Source organism: Pteronotus mesoamericanus, unplaced genomic scaffold (genome assembly GCF_021234165.1).
Source record: "Pteronotus mesoamericanus isolate MK-2021 breed Mesoamerican mustached bat unplaced genomic scaffold, CSHL_Meso_final contig_20, whole genome shotgun sequence".
In the NCBI taxonomy this organism is placed as follows: Eukaryota; Metazoa; Chordata; class Mammalia; order Chiroptera; family Mormoopidae; genus Pteronotus; species Pteronotus mesoamericanus.
Window position 1 is genome coordinate 16,514,261 of NW_026555085.1, and position 19,518 is coordinate 16,533,778.

General features: G+C 34.9%; 1 protein-coding gene across 2 annotated transcripts in view; it reads left to right on the forward strand.

Moving 5' to 3' along the window:
- CD2AP (CD2 associated protein) overlaps positions 1–19,518 on the forward strand; it is a 132,809-nt gene that overhangs the window by 83,693 nt on the left and 29,598 nt on the right. For both annotated transcript variants that reach the window (XM_054569470.1, XM_054569471.1), the window contains exons 8-11: positions 16–110; positions 1,861–1,965; positions 3,359–3,395; positions 4,711–4,773. In XM_054569470.1, the coding sequence (XP_054425445.1) occupies positions 16–110; positions 1,861–1,965; positions 3,359–3,395; positions 4,711–4,773 (300 nt within the window). The remainder of the gene's footprint in view (positions 1–15; positions 111–1,860; positions 1,966–3,358; positions 3,396–4,710; positions 4,774–19,518) is intronic.

Below are 19,518 nucleotides of genomic sequence, written 5' to 3' on the forward strand. Positions count from 1 at the left end.
CATTCTTTATTTTAGGTAAGGAATATTGGAGAACATTATTTGCCTATGAAGGTGCTAATGAAGATGAACTTACTTTCAAAGAGGGAGAGATAATCCATTTGATAAGTAAGGTAAGATCTTTCTCTCTTCACTGAATCGTGTCATATAATTTGTTCTTAGAAATATTTCTCAGTACTCCTACATTCCCCCAGCATGTGAGCTTAGAAGAGCTGGGACTTTGTCTTGTTTATTTCTCTGTCCTGAGAACCTGGACATAGTCACATAGTGAGTGCTCAGAGACGGTTTTGTTTTGTTTTGTTTTTAAATTTTCATTGTCTGTCTTTGTTATAATTGTTATATTAGAAAATTCCCATCATGTTGTGTTTTTCCCTCTAACCCTAACATCGTCCAGGTTTCTCTTCTTACTTTCTCTTTTATCACATTCCATTCTTTTGCACCTAATGTTTGTTGCATTGTTTTTAATAGAAAAAAAACAAGGAATAATAAGGAAATAATTTAAATGTCCACCAGTGTGGAAATGGTTATGATACTGTGGGAAATAGTGTGACTATTTAAAAGAATGAGATAGTTTTATAACTTGAAAAAAGGAAACCCAGTATTATTGGGGTTTGGGCAGAATCCTATAATTAGTATTTGTAATAGAGCAAAATTATATATATTTTTTGGTATAATTCTATTGAATAGTTTTTGAAATTTCTTTCCTTACTTTTTTTAAATCCTCACCCAAGGACATGCTTATTGATTTTAGTGAGAGGGGGGAGAAAGGGAGAGAGGGAGAGAACCATGGATCGGTCACCTCTCGTGCATGCCTGGACCAGGGACTGAACCTGTAACTAGGCATATGTCCTAACATGGGAAATCAAACCCATGACCTTTCCATCTATGGGAGGACACTCCAACCAATTGAACCTCATCGACCAGGGTTCCATTGTTTTAAATTAACAATCAAGTGGTTTGCTGTATGTCATTTTGTGTAGTCATACACTTTGGACTGATTTCTCATGGAAGGATGGCATTTGGAAAGAGTTGAAGAAAGAGCCTGTTAATTTCTAATGCAAGTGAATAATGTGATTAATATTTGGTATATTAAATGTTGGGAAGAATATTAAGGAAGCTACAGTTTGGTAATTCATATTCCCTGTTCACCCTCCTCTCCATTTTCTTTCCTTTTCCTTTTCTCCTCTCCTCACTGACAACTTTTTTTTTTAATCCTCACCTGAGGATATGTTTTTATTACTGATTTTAGAAAGAGGGAGAGATCATTGATATGAGAAAGAAACATTGATTGATTGCCTCCAGTACACACCCTGACCAGGAATCAAAACTGCAACTTTTTGGTGTACAGGTTTGGTGTTCCAACCCAACTGAGTCACCCAGCCAGGGCATCCAAGAACTTTTTATCCTTGTAAATTATATTTAAAATTACTTGACTTAATTTTTTAAAAAATTAGCCATGGCTGGTATGGCTCATTGGATTGAGCACTGGACTGCGAACTGAAAGATTGCAAGTTCTAGTTCCAGTCAGGGCACGTGCCTGTGTTGCGAGCCAGGTTCCTAGTAGGGGGCGTACAAGAGGCAACCAATCACACAATGATGTTTCTATCCCTTTCTTTCTCCTTTCCTTCCTGTCTCTCTAAAAAATAAATAAAAATCTTTAAAAAAAATTAAACCCAATTTTATAACTACTGCTAGAAGTAATATGTGAGTAATATTTTCTATTAGGAGGACCTCATGGTCTTTTAGGTCCTTTTCTTTTTTCTTGCAAAAATAATGGGATTCAGTAGTTTTCTATTTTGTAATTTCCCCCCTTATTTAAAGATAACCCATGTGATCTTAATTATTCTTCATTTTGCATTTTAGGAGACTGGAGAAGCTGGCTGGTGGAAGGGTGAACTTAATGGCAAAGAAGGAGTATTTCCAGATAATTTTGCTGTTCAGATAAATGAACTGGATAAGGACTTTCCAGTAAGCTTTTATTTTTTAATGGTGATAATAGTTTAAAGAACCTTTTGCCAGTATTTCTTTATAAACAGGGTTTTTATATAGTTATTGAATAGTTCTATGAGGGTTTTAGATTCATATCTTCAGGTAACTTACTTGAGTTATTGTAAAAACAAAACAATATTTCAGTTCTGTGCTTTATTCCTGATTTTCTTTCCCCACTGATTATATTGGAGAATAACCTTTGACTTTATTCTAATTGAAAGAAGAAAAGCTGGCCAAGCTAGTTAGAGAAATTAGCACTTGCCTGGAAGAAATTATATTTTTAATTAATTCTGTTGAAAATAAGGCACTATCTTATTGTTATTCTTACTGTTATTCTCTCAGTGCATTTGGGGAGAGTAAGAAGCAGTCTTCGCCTCCTTATAGGATTTAATATGTCTGTTTTACTTCTCACAGTGAATAAAGTGAGGCTGAGTTTTCATCAGTGTTCTTTTGGTTTTCTACAACTTGATCCCCATTTTTCCCCCATAGAGCAATAGCTCTAATTGAGTTTTTAAATAAAGTAGGGGGAAAGAGAGTTAGAAAGCAGACACACAACAAAACAGTGTACCATATTTGATTTAGGCCAACATAGAAATCTGTAATCTTTTCAGTTTTTCATTTAGGTAAGCAAATTACTGGAGCTTACTCTATGGAGGCTTACACTATCCGAGGCCCTTCTTTTGCTGGACTTGATTCACTATTCATTCAGCCTTCAGTGTGCTTTATTTTTATACTTTTCTTAATGAACACACCTTGTTGATTATTAGTTACTTTTAATTTGGAAAAACCAAATTCACATACTTAGAAATGTGTCTCAAGCTTTTTAACGCATCAAGTGGAGTCTTATAAGTGAACCCTTATGAATCAAAGAGAATTTAAAATTGAGGAAACACAGACCTTTCTTTTTATCTACTCTTTGAGAGTGAAGAATCAAGAATGAATGCTAGGTATATTTATTAGACACTCTTCTTTTTTTCTTCTTTTAAAAACAAAGTCTCTTTCTCTGCCTTTCCCTGCTACGCCCCCCCGCCCCCACCCCACCCAACCTAGCTGTTAAAGACAATAAAATGGTGCACAGGACTCAAGCTACAGGAGGAAGGACAGAATATTTTTACTAATCATTAAGAACTTGTAGGTTTATCTTAACCGTGATAAATTTTGAAATATTTGAATTTTTATCAAGGAGGTATTTGCTCTAATAGAATAAATTTTTGTCGGTGACCTTTTGTGGCGTTGTTAGGGTTTATTTTATAATTTTTAGCAGGTAGGGGTTAAGGAGAGATATTCATATACCTTTGATTTTTAATGACCAGAATTTAACTATATTTAATATGTAAGTGTTGAACTGTTTTCACTATTATTATTTTAATAGAAACCAAAGAAACCACCACCTCCTGTTAAGGGTCCAGGTATGTAAGAAAACCATTATTCAGTTTGCTCTTCATATCTTCATGTCCTAAAGTTGTGAAATCAGGTCTAATATATGTGTTATATATCACCTTTTAGAAATATATAAAAATGGAGTGTTCACATACATTAATATCTTTTAGGGTGTTTTTTTTTTTTATTACAGGCATATAAAATAAGGAATCTTTAAAATAATTTGTGTTCTTTAGTTCTTTGTCATTTTGAGGTAAGAGAATTGACTAAGTTTAAATCAAGAAAACTTAATATATTGACCTGAAAATTTTTATTTTCTGTATTTTCAGATGAAATCTATTTGTTAATGTTGCACACAAAAACTCATTATTTATGTGTTCTTCCTTATAAGAATGTGCTAGGGATTAAACAAATTAGAAGAGTTTATTTTTTTAAAACAGTTGAATTAAACAAACCTAGAAGAGTTTTCTAGAGTTAACTTCTTATAATCTGGCTTTTTGTGTATTTCTGTGAATTTCCAGCCTCCAATTTCTGATTTTTATAAATACAGTACAGTTTTTTTTCCTTGAAAGAATTGCTCTTTTTATTTTATTTTTTAAATTTTATTTACTTATTTTTAGATAGAGGGGAAGGGAGGGAGAAGGAGAGGGAGGAGAAACATCAATGTGTGGTTGCCTCTTGCGCACCCCCTACTGGGACTTGGCCGCAACCCAGGCATGTGCCCTGGCTGGGAATCAAACCAGTGACCCTTTGGTTCGCAACCTGGTGCTCAGTCCACTGAGCCACACCAGCCAGGGCGATTTGCTTTTTTTAAAATGATGCAAGTTCATTCTTTTTCAGTGGTTTTAGCTTTGTATTTGCAGATCTAACCCCCAAAAAGGAAAGCACAACTTAAAAGTAATTTTTACATAAGATAGTGTTGAAGGCTTTTGAGATACTAGTTAGACTGGACTTACAAAGTTAATTAAAATTATATGAAATAAAACATTTAACTCCACAGTGAATAGTACAAGCATTTCAAGTCTCAATAGTCAATATTGGACAGCACAACAATAGAATATTTCCGTCATCGTTGTTAGTTCTACTGGAGAGAGGTGGTGTAACAGATGTGAACACCTTCATTTGACAAAAAAGGAACTGAGATTACAGAGTTATTACTTACTCATGCTAACAGTGACAGGTATAGCATTAGATTGAGCCTAGTGATTTCTGTTACATTGTTCTATCTCTTAAACCATGCTTTAATCTGATATTATGTTTAAACCAACCTTTAGTTTGTAGTACAGTTGTTTTTGTGCTCTGCAATGATTTTTGTTTTAAGTATGAACTTTGTTTTATTTCTAGCCCCAAAACCTGAACTGATATCTGCAGAGAAAAAGTATTTTCCTGTAAAGCCTGAAGAAAGAGGTATGCCTAATCTTTCCACTTTTAGAAAAAAATAACCCTTTTTTTTGTGTTGTCATTCTAAAAGAAAAGTCTCCACATTGAGTCACTTACACTGATATTAACAAATGTTCAATACTTTGTAATGCTTGGTGTTTTCTGAGAGGAAGTAGTTTGTCAGGATCCATAGGAAATTAAGATTTTACTCAGCCCTGGCCAGTGTGGCTCAGTTGGTTGGAATGTTGTCCTGTAACCAAAAGTTTGTGGTTTCAATTCCTGGTCAGGGCACATACCTAGGTTGCGGGTTTGATTCCCAGTAAGGGCACAAGCGATCCCTGGTCCAGAAGTGTGCAGGAAGCAACCATTCAGTGTTTCTCTCTTGCATCACTGTTTCTCTGTCTCCCTTACTCTCTAAAAACAATGAAAATATGTCCTTGGGTAAGGATAAAAATAAATAAGTAAATAAAAAAAGATTTTATTCAAACTGATACCAGTTTACATTCATTAAAATACTGAACTATTTCTTTAGTAAAGATGTGGTACTTATTCATAGTTATTTCAAATAATGTATAAGAAAACTAAGCATAAACAGTCATACTTCTATTATATTTATGGTGTCCCAGTTGAAATAAATTTTTAAAAATTTATTAAGGATATATGTATTATAATATAAAACATGGAAGCGATTTATTATGTTTTGTCTCATTTTCACTGCATTTATTTGCTATGTAAACTTGAAACGTTATTCCAAGCTATGTATGTTATTTAAAAACATTACTTGTTTTGTATAGTTATTATTAATTTGGAGACTATACCTCCTTTGTACAGAAAGATCTGGAATGGTTATATCTAGTAGATGAGGCTGTATATAATGTGAAAACTTGAATACTGTTTTAAAATGGTTTTGTTTCTATGGCTTATTTTTGTCTTACCTAAATTGTGATTGACTTCTCTTAACTGATTTCTCCTACTTTAGTTCCTTGTCTAATTCATATTTTACATCTTTGCAGGATTCATTTTTGTAATAGACTTTTTTTAGAACAGTTTCAGAGTCAAGTAAAATTAAGCAGAGAATGGAGTCCCCATATACTCCCTGCCCCCCCCCCACATGCACAAACTTCCCTACTGTTGACAGCTTACACCAGTGGTTTGTTTATTACAATCCGCGCATCTCTGTTGACACATTATCATCCAAACATTATAGTTTTCATCAGGGTTCACTCCTGGTGTTGTACAGTTTATGAGTTTGGACAAATGTTTAATTTGATAAATGTGTACTTGTGATAACATGTAGAATAGTCCACTACCCTAAAAATCCTCCCTTCTCTGCATTTTCATTTCTACCTTGCTCCCGTCTCTGGCAAATGCTGATCTTTTTAATTGCCTCTATAATTTTGCCTTTTTCAGAATGTCATGTAGTTGTAATCATACATTGTGTAGCCTTTTCACATTGACTTTTCACATTGTAATATGTCTTTAAAGTTACTTCAAGTCTTTTCAGAGTTTAATGGCTCATTTCTTCTTAGTGCTAATTAATATTCTGTTATTTAGGGCCATTCATCTTGGTTGCTTCCAATCTTTGGCAGTTATAAATAAAGCTGCTCTAAACATCTCCATGCATGTTTTTGTCTGTATATAAGTTTTCAGTTCACCAGGTTAAATACTAACGAGTGTGATTGTTAGATCATAAGGTAAGAATATATTTAGTTTTGTGAGAAATCACCAGACTTTATTCCAAAGTGTGTATAACATTTTGCATTCCCACTGACAGTGATTGAGAGCTCCCATTGCTCTGCATCCTGGTTAATATTTGGTGTTATCAGGAACTGATCCCAAATTATATTTTTGTTACCATCCTCTACCACTTTTACCCACTAAATGCAGCAACCACACTCTTTTTCCTGAATATGTTACACACCTTGATAGCTTTAGTTTGTACTCATTATTTGAGTACCAGGAAGTTTTTTTATATTCATTTCTAACTTTTTTTACATTTGAGAATTTTTTATTTACGATGTAAAGGTAATTTATACTTAATAAAAACATTTCTTAATCTCTGATTAGTCCTTCATGGTATCGCTATTGTTAGGTCGATTCTTGGATCACTAGTACTTGGTTATGATATCTGTCCTACATGAAACGCAAGTACAAACATATGTAGAAGTAGGTTGCTGACTTCATCATCTACATTATGATATTCTCTCTATAGTCCTCTCCATCAAGTATATAGCAGTTCATTAAAATTCAGATACTGACTTATGTTTTCTGAAATCAGTCAGTTGATCTTATAAACCAAATTGATGGTGATGCATTTTTATTACATTTATCTCCTCAAAATTCTGGCCACAACGAAGTAGGAGGGACTGAACTTTTCCTCCTGCGTTAAAAAAAAAACCAAAACAAAACACTAGGAAACTGGACAAAATGTCAAAATATCTGCCACAGTTTCAGATACTGAACAACAGGTAGCATAGGATTGTTATCAGTGAGAGGAGTTTTCAATGAAACCAAAAAGGCAAGCCTAAGATTATCCCTAGCTTATTATCTATCTGGAAGCATTTTATAGTCAACAGAAAAGAGGAAGCCAGACAGAGCTTAGCTTTTCTGCAGAGTTGAAAAGATTGGGGTTTAGGAGACCAAAGCAGCTACAGTGTGTGGGGCAGAGTGCCAGAATGGAGTTAACTGCACAGAGAGAACACTGAGGGATCCTATAGAACTTGCCATGAAGCTTCCTTTGGCTGAGTACTAAAGTACACACATGTGTAAGAAAATTTTCATAGCTGGAGAAATAAGTGGAAAGGATTTGGTGAAGCAATTTCTTGAACTCACAAAAAGTTCATTTCTAAAAGCCACAGTGGAAAGAACTCATAAGACATTGGATGAAATTTATAAAAGAGTATCTTACCTTACTAAAGTCTTCTACACCTACCTTGAGACAGATGAAACTAACTGTAGAACAAAATTCAATAGAATGTGAAAGAATACAGGCATACCTAATTTCATTGTGCTTGGATTTATTGTGCCTCGTGATGTTGCATTCTTTTACAAATTGAAGGCAAGATCCTCCACCAGCAAAGATTACTTCTTTATTGAGGTACTTCCTTTGTTGTGATGGTTTGGAACTGAACTCACAGTACCTCCATGGTGTGCCTGTATAACAACATGTAGCACTGAAGAGTATAAAATTCATATTGTTCATTATCTGATCAAAAAATTACCAGATATATTGAAGGACCCATGGACATGGACTGACTATGGAAGTTGGGAGCAGGCTGCGTGGAGGAGTGCAAAGGGGGAAAAAAATGGGAAAACTGTAATAGCATAAACAAAATATTTTTTTTTAATTACCAGGTATGGGAGGCGGGGACTGGAGAAAATAGTAACTATGTAACTCAAAGAAAAATCAGCCAATTTAAAGAAACTCAGGAACAGTAAGATAATAGTGGAAGTAGCAGCAAGGACATTAAAACAGCTATTATAAATGTATTTCATGTGTTTAAGAAAGTAGGAGAAATTTGAACATGATGGTGAGAGAAATGGAAAATAAAAAAGAAAATCCAAATTGAACTTTGGTGGATGAGGAATACAATATTTGAAATGAAAAACACTGGTTGGAATTTCCAGGAAATTGGAGGGAAGAAGATATTAATGAATTGGAAGATAAAGCAATAGAAACTATCTAAAATGTATAGGAAAAGAAAACTAGGGAAAGAATAAACAGAGTATTAGTAACTTGAGAGACAATTTAAGTTGGTTTTATTTATGTGAAATTGGAGTCCCCAGAAGCAATGGAGAGGGAATGGGGATAGGGAAAAATAATGGAAGAAGTAATGACTGATAAAATTTCAGATCTGATGAAAACTATAAGCCTACAAATCCAAGAAGGTTAGTGAACTCCAAGCAGAATTGGCCAGGTAGCTCAATTGGTTAGAGTGTCATCCTGATACATCAAGGTTGGGGTTCAGTCCTGATTAAGGCATATACAAGAATCAACCAATGAATTCATAAGTCAATGGAACAACAAAAAAGAAACTACCTTAAGGCACATTTTAATAAATTTGATAAAAAGCAGCAACAAAGAGAAAAGCATAAAGTCAACAAGAAAATAACTGTCAGCCTTGTCCACCTAACAAAACAGCTTTCAGGAAATGGAGGCAAAATAAAAACTTCCAGACAAAATCTGAGTGAACTCATAGCCAACAGACTATATGTGCTACATAGGAAATGGCATGGAGTGTTTTGTTTTGTTTTGTTTTGTTTTGTTTTGTTTTCGGAGAAGGAAAATGATGCCATATAGGCATTCAGATGTACACAAAGTAATGAGAAATGCCAGAAATGGCAAATAGGTGAGCAAATGGAGAAGACATTTGTTTTCTTATTCTTAAATCTTAACTCCAGAACTCTTTACTGAAAAGACTTTAAAACTGATTTTAATGTGTTGGTTTCAAGGTTTAAGTGTGAGCAAGCAAGAATTGTTTTACAAGTTAAACAAGACAAATGTATAACAAGGGATTCAATCCTTAGTATTTTTCAAAATGCTCTCATTAACCTGACATGGCTTTAATAGATCTGGTGCAAGAAATAGGGAAAATGAGTTGATGTAGATTAATTCTTTTTACTTATTTTTAAATTTTTATTTGATTGATTTGAGAGAGGGAGAGAAACATTGATTTGTTCCACTTATTGATTTATTTATTGGTTGAATTGTATGTGCCCTGATCAGGGATCAAACCCACAACCTTGGTGTATGGGGACGATGCTCTTACCAACTGAGCAACCTGGCCAGGGTTGAGTATAAATCAAAAGTTCTTCCCTTGTTCCACAGTCCACAGAACAAGCTTTTTCAAACTATCTCACAGATCATGTTAAGGAGCCTTAGCTTTCTGACAACAAATACAGCTTTTCACCAGTACACGTGTTCATGATTTTTATCTCTTATTATCCTAATTGCTCAGAAGATACCCTTTGAAAAGCTCTGCTGTGTTTGGGAGGGGGGAGAAAGGAGCTATACTACAAAACATGCAACTGATCTACCTTTGACTCCTAAGCAAAAGTACTTTTTTCCCATGGGATACTTCTTAAAATTTTAAGAATGAAGTTTTTAATCTTCACTGTCTACTCCTGGCCCCAAGCTGCCATGTGATCTTCTTAGGCCTACTTAGCTGTTTTTGCCCCTTATTTGGTCAGGGATACCTTGAATGCCAGCTATGCTGTGCCGCAGGGGAGTGATACCATCAACTCTTTGGAGTACAAATTTTTCTCCTGCTTTTTGGGAAAGCTTTACTGGGACATATCTTGGAGTAGTCTATTTTACTCTTGGTGCCCTTTCTCATCCTTGGTATGAAATATGTATGACAAGAAGGGATGAACTTTAGTTTATTTTGGAGTGCCAGGCAGGGAGTCATATTAAATGTGTAGGGTAGAATGAAATAAAAGCTCTATCAGGCTTATAAATCAAATGGTACCAGGCACATCCACAGAAGAGCATAAAGGCTACGGAAGCTTAGCCTGGTTCCACTTTTTTATTATTAGAGGCAATGAGCCTGTACTTACTTTTCCTTGAGGAGCATTTCTTTCAGAGTTTTTTTTTTTTTTTAGAGTTGAGAAGTTGGGATCAGCCTTCTTAATTTTCAGTTGATTCCTAAGTAGAACATAACCAGGTAATAAACCCCTCCAAGAAGAAACTAAGCACCAATATATTAATAATGGCACCTGGCTTCCTAATTATTGATGGAAAAGGAGAGATGTGTTGGTATATAGTCCTACTTGAGGGGTTTTTTTTGTTGTTGTTATCTTTATAGAGGCTTTTTTCTTGTTGTCTTTTAATTTCTGTCCTAGCACAGATTTTAGCCTGACATTAAAGGGCAGCAAGTTACAATTGCTGAGAAGTTGTAGTAGTCACATGCTAGAATTTCACTGATTGAGGATGTAATTGGCTGATTTCTGGGATTTTCAAGCTCAGTAAATCTTACTGTATCTCTTTGAAAAAGTTTGGGGTTCTGCTGATTACCTAAGACTATATATCTTACACAAGGTCATATGGCTGCTGGTGGTTCCCTTCGAAAGGGGTAGGAGCATGATTAATTCATTCACTAATTCACTGATCTAAAAATTAATAAGGGAGACCTGTCAAGAGTTCAATCTTGTGTTATTCTTAATATTCTCAATCATATACATAAAAGCTTCAACCACCATGTGAATACTACAGATTCCCAGTCAGTGTTTGGTGGATTTATTCACACTTACTGCTTTCTTTGTATTTCCATTTGTTTTTATTTCATACATTCTGCCTAAAATATATATTAATATATAATTTCCTTTATGGGGAGCCTAATAGTGGAACATATTTTGTTTGTTTGAAAATATTTTCTTTCTCATTCTTGAAAGCTATTTTGCCATAGTTTGAATTCTAAGTTGGGAGAATACTAGTTCCTGGTATATTACTCAGCTACCTAAAATAGAAATCTTTAAAAGTATCTACTTTACAACTTTTATTAGGAGCATTCTCTTCTTTTAGTGAGCCAGTAAATGGAATGCTTAATTTGTAGAGTAAAAACTTTATGGAAAATTGAATTATTATAATAAAGGTGTGGATTTTCCGATTTCTATGTTGGCTATGAATTCTTAAATCAGTGTTCTTCATATTGCAGAATGCTAGAAATCAGTGGTCACAATATGCTTTTAAATTGTTACGTGCTCTCAAACGTTGCCATAATACACTTCACTTTAGTGAGGAATTTAAATCAAGAGCCATGTTTTTAAGACTCATTTAAGGTCATTTATTATTAGAGATGCAAAACTCAGTGCCTTTTAATCTGTGACACAATCTATAATATGTAGATATTGACTTGAGCGCTGTGGCAACACTCTATTGTGTTTTATATTTAGTGTGCTTACCAAAAAGGAAATGATGCTTATCTTTAATGTTCTACAAAGAACATTTTGATATCTCTAATATGTCACTCCATGTTGAACCTAAAAAAAAATCTCGTCCTCTTAAGAAGCAGCAAATTATATTGTTTATTTATAACCACGTCTGAAACAGACTTAACAAATGTTAAACACACAGTAACACAAATTCAATCAGTTACGTATGTGGCAACTTGCTTCTGATAGTTACTAGGAAGATTAAAATTTTTTTTCACTTTTGAAAATGATACTCTGACAATTGCTAGTTGAAGAATTAGTAGGCATTAACTATTGTGATTATTCAGAGACTTAGAAAATGAATAATGTGTTGACTAGAAAAGTAAAGGTGAACTTCTGGTCAAGATGGAGGCTTAGGTAGACATGTTTCGCCTCCTTGCACAACCATAAGGATTACAACTAATTGCACAACAAAGTACACCCAAAACTGCCAGAAAATCAAACTGTGTGGAAGTCCAACAACCAAGGATTTAAAGGAGACATATTCATCCAGATGGGTAGGAGGAGCAGAGACAGGCAGCCAGAGCAGAGAGGACATGGTGTGGCAGCTGCTGGTAGAATGGGTGGTCCCACATTAGGGATACCTGGGGAGTGAGCCCCAAGCCAGACTGCACACCCAAGGGTTCCAGAGCCAGAACAAATAAAGCCTCATAACTTCTGGATATAAAAACCAGTATGGGTTGGGGCAGTAGAAGAAACTGCTGGTTTCTCAGTAGAGTCCATTTAAAGGACCCCACACAGTCCTAGAACAGATACAAGCCCTCCCACTCTGGACACCACCACCAGGGCAACTACTTCAGAGGTGCCAGTTGCGTAAATGACTGGAAGCAGGGCGAGTGCTGAACAAACCCCCAGCAGTCAGGCAGTAGCATTACAAAGCCATGAAGCAGGTTGCCTCACCCTGGCAATTATCTAAGGCTCCACTCCATACAACGTAACAGGTGTGTTGAGACAGGGAGTCAAAAGCAGCTCTACCTAACACACAGAAACAAACACAGGGAAGTTGCCAAAATGAGACAAAGAAACGTGCCTCAAATAAAAGAGCAGACTAAAACCCCAGTAAAAGAACTAAGTGAAACAGAGATAGCCAACCTATCAGATGCAGAGTTTAAAACACTAGTGATAAAGATGCTTAGAGTACTCATTGAGTAGGGCAAAAGCATAAGGGAAGAAATAAAGGCTACACTAACTGAAATAAAGAAAAATCCATAAGGAACCAACAGTGATGTAAGGAAGCTGGGGTTCAAGTCAAAGAATTGGAACATGAAGAAGAAATAAACAGTCAACTGAAACAGAATGAAGAAACAATAATTCAAAAAAACGAGAAACGAATAAGAAGACTCTGGGACATCTTCAAACATATAACATCCGAATTATAGCAGAAGAGGAGCAAGAAATTGAAAACCTACTTGAAAAAATGAAAGATAACTTTCCCAGTCTGGTGAAGGAAATAGAGATACACAAGTCCAGGAAGCACAGAGAGGCCCAAACAACTTGGGCCAAAGAGGATGACACCAAGACACCTCATAACTAAAATGCCAAAGCTTAAAAATAAAGAGAGGATCTTAAAAGCAGCAAGAGAAAAGCAGAGAGTAACCTACAAAGGAGATCCCAGAAGACTGTCAGCTGATTTCTCAAACTTTGCAGGCAAGACGGGATTGGCAAGAAGTATTCTAAGTGATAAAAATCAAGGACCTATACCCTAGGTTACTGTCAATTCAAAGCTATTACTTAGAACTGAAGGGCAGGGAAAGTGTTCCCCAGAGAAGGTAAAGCTAAAGGAGTTCATTACCACCAAGCCTTTATTTTATGAAATGTTAGAGACTTTTATTTAAGAAAAAGACCAAAACTGTGAACATTAAAAAGGCAACAAATTCACAACTATCAACAACTGAATCTAAAAAAAGCAAACTAAGCAAACAACCAGAACAGGAACATAATCATAGATATGGAAATCTTCTGGAGAGTTATCAGCAGGTAGGGGAAAGAGAGAATGGGGGAAAAGATACAAGTATTAAGAAGCATAATCGGTAGGTACAAAATAGGGGGATGGTAAGAATAGTAATGTAGAAGACAGAGAACTTATATGCATGACCCATGGAAATGAACTAAGCATGGGGATTGGAGGAAAGGGGATACCAGGCAGAGGTTGACAAAGTGGGGAAAATTGGGACAACTGTAAAAGCTTAATCAATAAAATACACGTTAGAAAGAAAAGGAAAAAAAAGGTAGGCAGGTGAAGGTGATTCCACAGAAAGAATATGAAAAGAATAAGAGAAAGCATAGCATGTTCAGGAAATGGCTATAGACACCTTGGAGGAATTTTGAGAAACTAAGCTAGAAAGGTAGTTTGGTACAATTCTCAATACTTGTGGCATATAGAATTACCTGGGTGTCTAAAAAATACGCTGATGCCTAAAATCCTCTACAAAATTTTTACAGGGTAGGACTGAGGTATTGATATTTATAAAGCTTTCCCCATGTTTCTAATCTGAAGACAAAATTGAGAACCACTTGTATTGTTCATTAAAGGCCTGTCAATGCTATGAGGAGTGTGTTTTTCAACTATTTGTTTATATCTTGCACTGCTCCAAAAAGGATTTAAAGTAGTGATAAGGGTTTCAGAATTCATACTGTGGAAATAAAGTGTACTTGTATGTATTTCCCTCGAATATGTGTATGTCATATAAAACACATCATCTTAATGTGTTTGAATGCTTTCGCAATTGGGAAAAATACCCAGTTTACAATAGTATAGACGCCCACTATATCATGTTCATAGAATACCAGTTTTTTTCCTTCATACTTACATGGTATATAGTACCTTTTCCCTGAAATCCTCTCTCTCATTTACTCCTTTCAGAAACTTTTAGTGGCTAATTCCTTTTTCTTTCAGGTTTCAGTAATAATATCCAGCTTAATGTCACCTCCTTGAATTATTTTTTTAAAATTACTCTGTCTAAAAGAAGATACAACTTGTTGCATGTCATGTATTAGTTTAGTTTTTTGTTGGTTTCTGCATGTGATTAAACTTCATTAGGGTAAAGGGATTGGAGAAGAGAGAGAGAGAGAGAGTGTGTATGTGTGTGTGTGTGTGTGTTTGAAACTTACTTGATATTGGTTCTGCAGTTCCTTGCACAATAGGTATATAATGCCTAGGGGTATGCAATACAATATTTATTATGTAATTTAAACACTTATGTGACATGTCCAGATACGTTTTTCTGAAACTTTGTTCTCATGCTATTTATGTAGGTGTAGTGGTGGTATGGATAAAAGGAAGTTGGGATGTTTTAAGGACAAAGAACAGAAAAACCTTCATTCAGACTTACTTAAACAGTAGGGAGACAGTCTTAGATAATTGGAACTTCAGAAGTAGGAGTCATCTGATCATCCTCCCTCCCTCTGCCCCAACTCTATAATTGAATGTTATGTACTTACTGGCTTGGTGTAATCATATGAAAGCAGGGTATATTTGAATGGATAAAATCATTATCTGCTTAAAGATACTGAGATATATTAGACTCTACAATAAGGAAAGTGGTTTCGGTTTTACATCACATACATCTTGTTGAATGATTGGATCCCAAGGGTTGAGAGGATGGGGAAATGAGATGGGTATGAAATAGAGACAATTTCTAGAGGAAAATGTGCATGATTTCAGCTTTTGGCAGGGAATTCGATATGAATATAGGAAATACAAGATGAACCTTTGCTAAGAGTTTGTGTTAAATATTTATACAGAGTCAAGAAGTACCGTGGATCCCAACATTGTAAAATGCAAAGAATACTACACTATATACACTTCAGTGTAGTCATTCTGCTAGAAACAAAAGATGAAAGCAGCCAGGCAAGACATACTACTTTTTAAAAAAAAATTTTTTTTTAATTTATTTTTAGACAGAGGGGAAGGGAAGGAAAAAGAGAGGGAGAAAAACATCGATCTGTGGTTCCCTCATATGCACCCCCTACTGGGGACCTGCCCCACAACCCACTCATGTGCCCTTACTGGGAATCTAACCAGTGATCCTTTGGTTCACAGTCCCGACGCTCAGTCCACTGAGCCACACCAGCCAGGGATAACACATTCTGCTTTAGATGAGCAAAAATCAGATAGACAGTTGCTTCTCCATAGGAAAATATGGAAGTCAGAATACGATGGAATGATGTCACCAAAGTGTTAAAGGAAATAACTGCTAACAGACATTTATATTGCCGGTGAAAATATCTTCAGGAAAGAAGATGAAATAAAGACATTTTTAGATCAATTAAATCAGAAAGAATTTATTATCACTAGTGTGCTAGTAATACTGGCAGTATTAAAGGATGTTAATCAAGCAGAAGGGAAATGATTTTAAATATAAGGTGGGAGATGCAGATATGAAGAGCAACAGAAAGGCTTGGACAGGTAAATGAGTTTAAATATTAACTGTATGAAACGTTAACAATGTCTACTGGGCTTTCATAGAAGTAAGGGCTTAGGGCAGCAGGGATGTAAGTGCAGTTTAAGTTTTAGCCAGTAGGAAATTTATATGTGACTTTAATAAGTCAAGAATATGTGTTGTAATTTCTAGGCAACTACAAAAATAAAAAAATCTACAAGTAGTAACATAATAGGAAGGAGAATATGGAATAATAGAAATACAAAGAAGGCTAGAAAGAAAAAATGAAAACAGACCAAGCAAGAAAAAAACAAATATTTAAGTATTATGGAAAATATAAGTGGGCTAAAAATTCCCATTAAAAGAAAAATTTTAAGACTGAAAAAGAAAAATAAGCCCAATCATATACTGTTAGCAAGAGACATAGCTAGATGATCAGGATTCAGGAAGGATTAAGTTGAAAGGATGAACAAAGACATTCGAGGCAAATGTCAATAAAAAGAAAGCTAGTATAACTATATTAATTGCTGAAAATGTTGACGATAGTAAAGAAATAAATATTTAATAGAGGCATTTAATTAAGTCCATGCGACTTATAAAATAGTTGCCATTGCAGTATAGAAAAGATAATGTTGATTAATTGGTATTTATATATGATAAGTAAATAAATAAATCCCAGTCTCTACCTACATTGTACACAGATTTGAATCCAGAAATAGTTTGATAGATTCTTGCCTTTTGACCAAAGTTGCACTGTTAAGTAGGGGGAAAAGGGTATTTATTTCAATAAATGATAATGAATCTCACTCTACCTTAGAAAATACTTAAGCATCAATTAATTCCATGTGGATTATGCTGTAAATTTTCTACAAGGTAATAAATATAAGTAAGTGTTTCCGTGACCTTGGAGTAGGGAGGATTTTTTTAAATCCTCACCTGAGGGCATTCTTACTGATCTTAGAGGAAAAGGGAGGGAGATAGATACAGAAAGATAGATAGAGATATTGATGTGAGAAACATTGATTGGTTGCCTCCTATAAGGGCCTGGACTGGGGATTGTATGCACCCTGATGAGGGACCAAACCCACATGTACCCTGGCCGGGAATCGAACTAGTACCTTGCAGTTTACTGACAACACTCCAACCAACTGAGCCACACCAGCCAGGGTGGAAGGATTTCTTTAACAAGATAGAGTTGGCACCTACTCTAAGGGAAAAGATTGCACTGTATTAAAATTAAGGATGTCTGTTATAAAGACATCATTAGAAGGATGAAAAGTTGTGGAGATACATATGTAATTCCTACAAAGACAGCCCAAAAATGCAGTTAATAAAATTGAATAGTCACTTTGTCAATATGAAAAGTTACTCAATTTCTTTGTCAGGAAGGGAATATAAATGTGAACCAAAGTTAGATTCTCACCAAGATGGGTGATTTTTTTTAAGACCAATAATACTAAATGATGGTGAGGTTACTGAGTAGCAGAACTCTCCTATACTGTTAGTGGGAACATGTATTGTTATCTAATACGAAGAACTAAGTTTCTATTCATATCCTGTTATCCAACACTTTTACTTCTAGCTATAGACCTAGCAGAAGTGTGTGCTCCATATATGCACTGAACAACTCATTTTTTTTTATTGCGTTTATTGGGGTGACATTGGTAAATAAAATTATGTAGGTTTTAGGTATACAATTCTATAATTCAGTATCTATATATTGCCAAAAGACTCATTTGAAAAAGTTTTTTTTATAGCATTATATATATCAACTCCCAATTGGAAACAACACAAATGTCTACTAGCAGTTGAACATATAAATAAATTGAAGTATCCTCATTCTAGAATACTATATAGCAACAAGTGAATGAACCAGAGTTTCACATTGCATCGTGAACCAATTATTCCATTGATGTAAGGTTAAAATATGCAAAATTGTCTATAGTGTTAGAAGACACCTTCTGATAGGAGCAATGGGGTAGTAATTGGGGGAAGAGGCACATGGGGAACTGTAATGTGGCTAATGTTCAGTTCTTGGCCTGAGTAGTGGTCAGGTAGGTGTGTTTATGTGATGATGATAGCTTCGTGCGCCTTGTACTTAACGCTTCTGAAAATAAGTTCTACTCCAGTTTGTCCTTTCAGGGAGATAAATATAGGTATATTTCTCCCATCCAAGTACTAACCAGGCCCGACCCTGCTTAGCTTCCGAGATCAGACGAGATCGAGCGCGTTCAGGGTGGTATGGCCGTAGACTATAGGTATATTTCTGTTGTCCCAAAATGTTCAGAAAATAGGTTCAATTAAGAATATACTTGCTACTTTTTGCATACTACAGTGTTTTGGTGCTGGTTTTTTTTGCTGAGGTATCTCCAAGTGACCAATGATAAAGAATGGAATATTTGATTTTTCTGTCAGAATTTATGTACTTGTAATCGTTCATGCTTTGGTGCCAGTATCATTACTTATTTATTTTTTAATTCCTATTCATGCAAGAGGGAACTAACATTCACCTGAATCCATAAATGAATTAACTTATTTACAGTATTGGTAATGTATTGCTATACTCTCTAGTAAATAAGATAGGACATATTCCAGTTATTTTGCGTATTATTTTTAGCTGCTTTATCGTTACAGCTGTTTTTAGTAAGAAATTTCTCTCTATACATTTAGATAATTCTTTTTATTCAATTGTAATACCTGTGTATTACACATCTCTTTGGGTGTTTGGATAGCTAGCAGTAAGATTTTTTTTGGAAATACAAATTTTTTATTGTGTTTTGGTGAATTTCTAGTTAAATTAAAATTCTAATTGGATATTCATATGCAAAAGAATTATGTTGACTCCCTGCCTCATACCATATACAGTATTTGACAGGAAGTTGATTATTCACTTAAATATAAGAGATGTAAAATTAACAGTCTTAGGAAAAAACAGAGGATAAGTCTTAATGACCTTGGGTTTGGTAATGATTATTAGATATGACACCAAAAACACAGACAACAAAAGAAAAATATTTAAATTGGACTTCATTAAAATTAAAAACTTTAGTGCATCAGAAGACAGTATTGAGAAAGTAACCATTATAAAGAAAGTAAAGAGAGAAATTATGGAATAGGAGTTTCAGTATCTAGAATATATATATTTTATATTCAGTATCTAGAATATATAGTGTCCAGTATCTGGAATCTATAAAGAACTATTAGGTCTCACCAGCAAAAAGACAGCCCAATCAAACCATAGTCAAAAAACTAAAATAAACATTTTTTTAAACAAGATACACAAATGGCTTACAAGGACATGACAGGATGTTCATTGTCATTAGGGAAATGCCAACCAAACCACAAGAAGCCACCATTTCATATTTACTGGGATAGATACAATAAAAAGTGAAAAATAACAAGTGTTGGCAAGAATGTGGTGAAGGCCTGACCAGTGTGGCTCAGTGCATTGAGCCACATC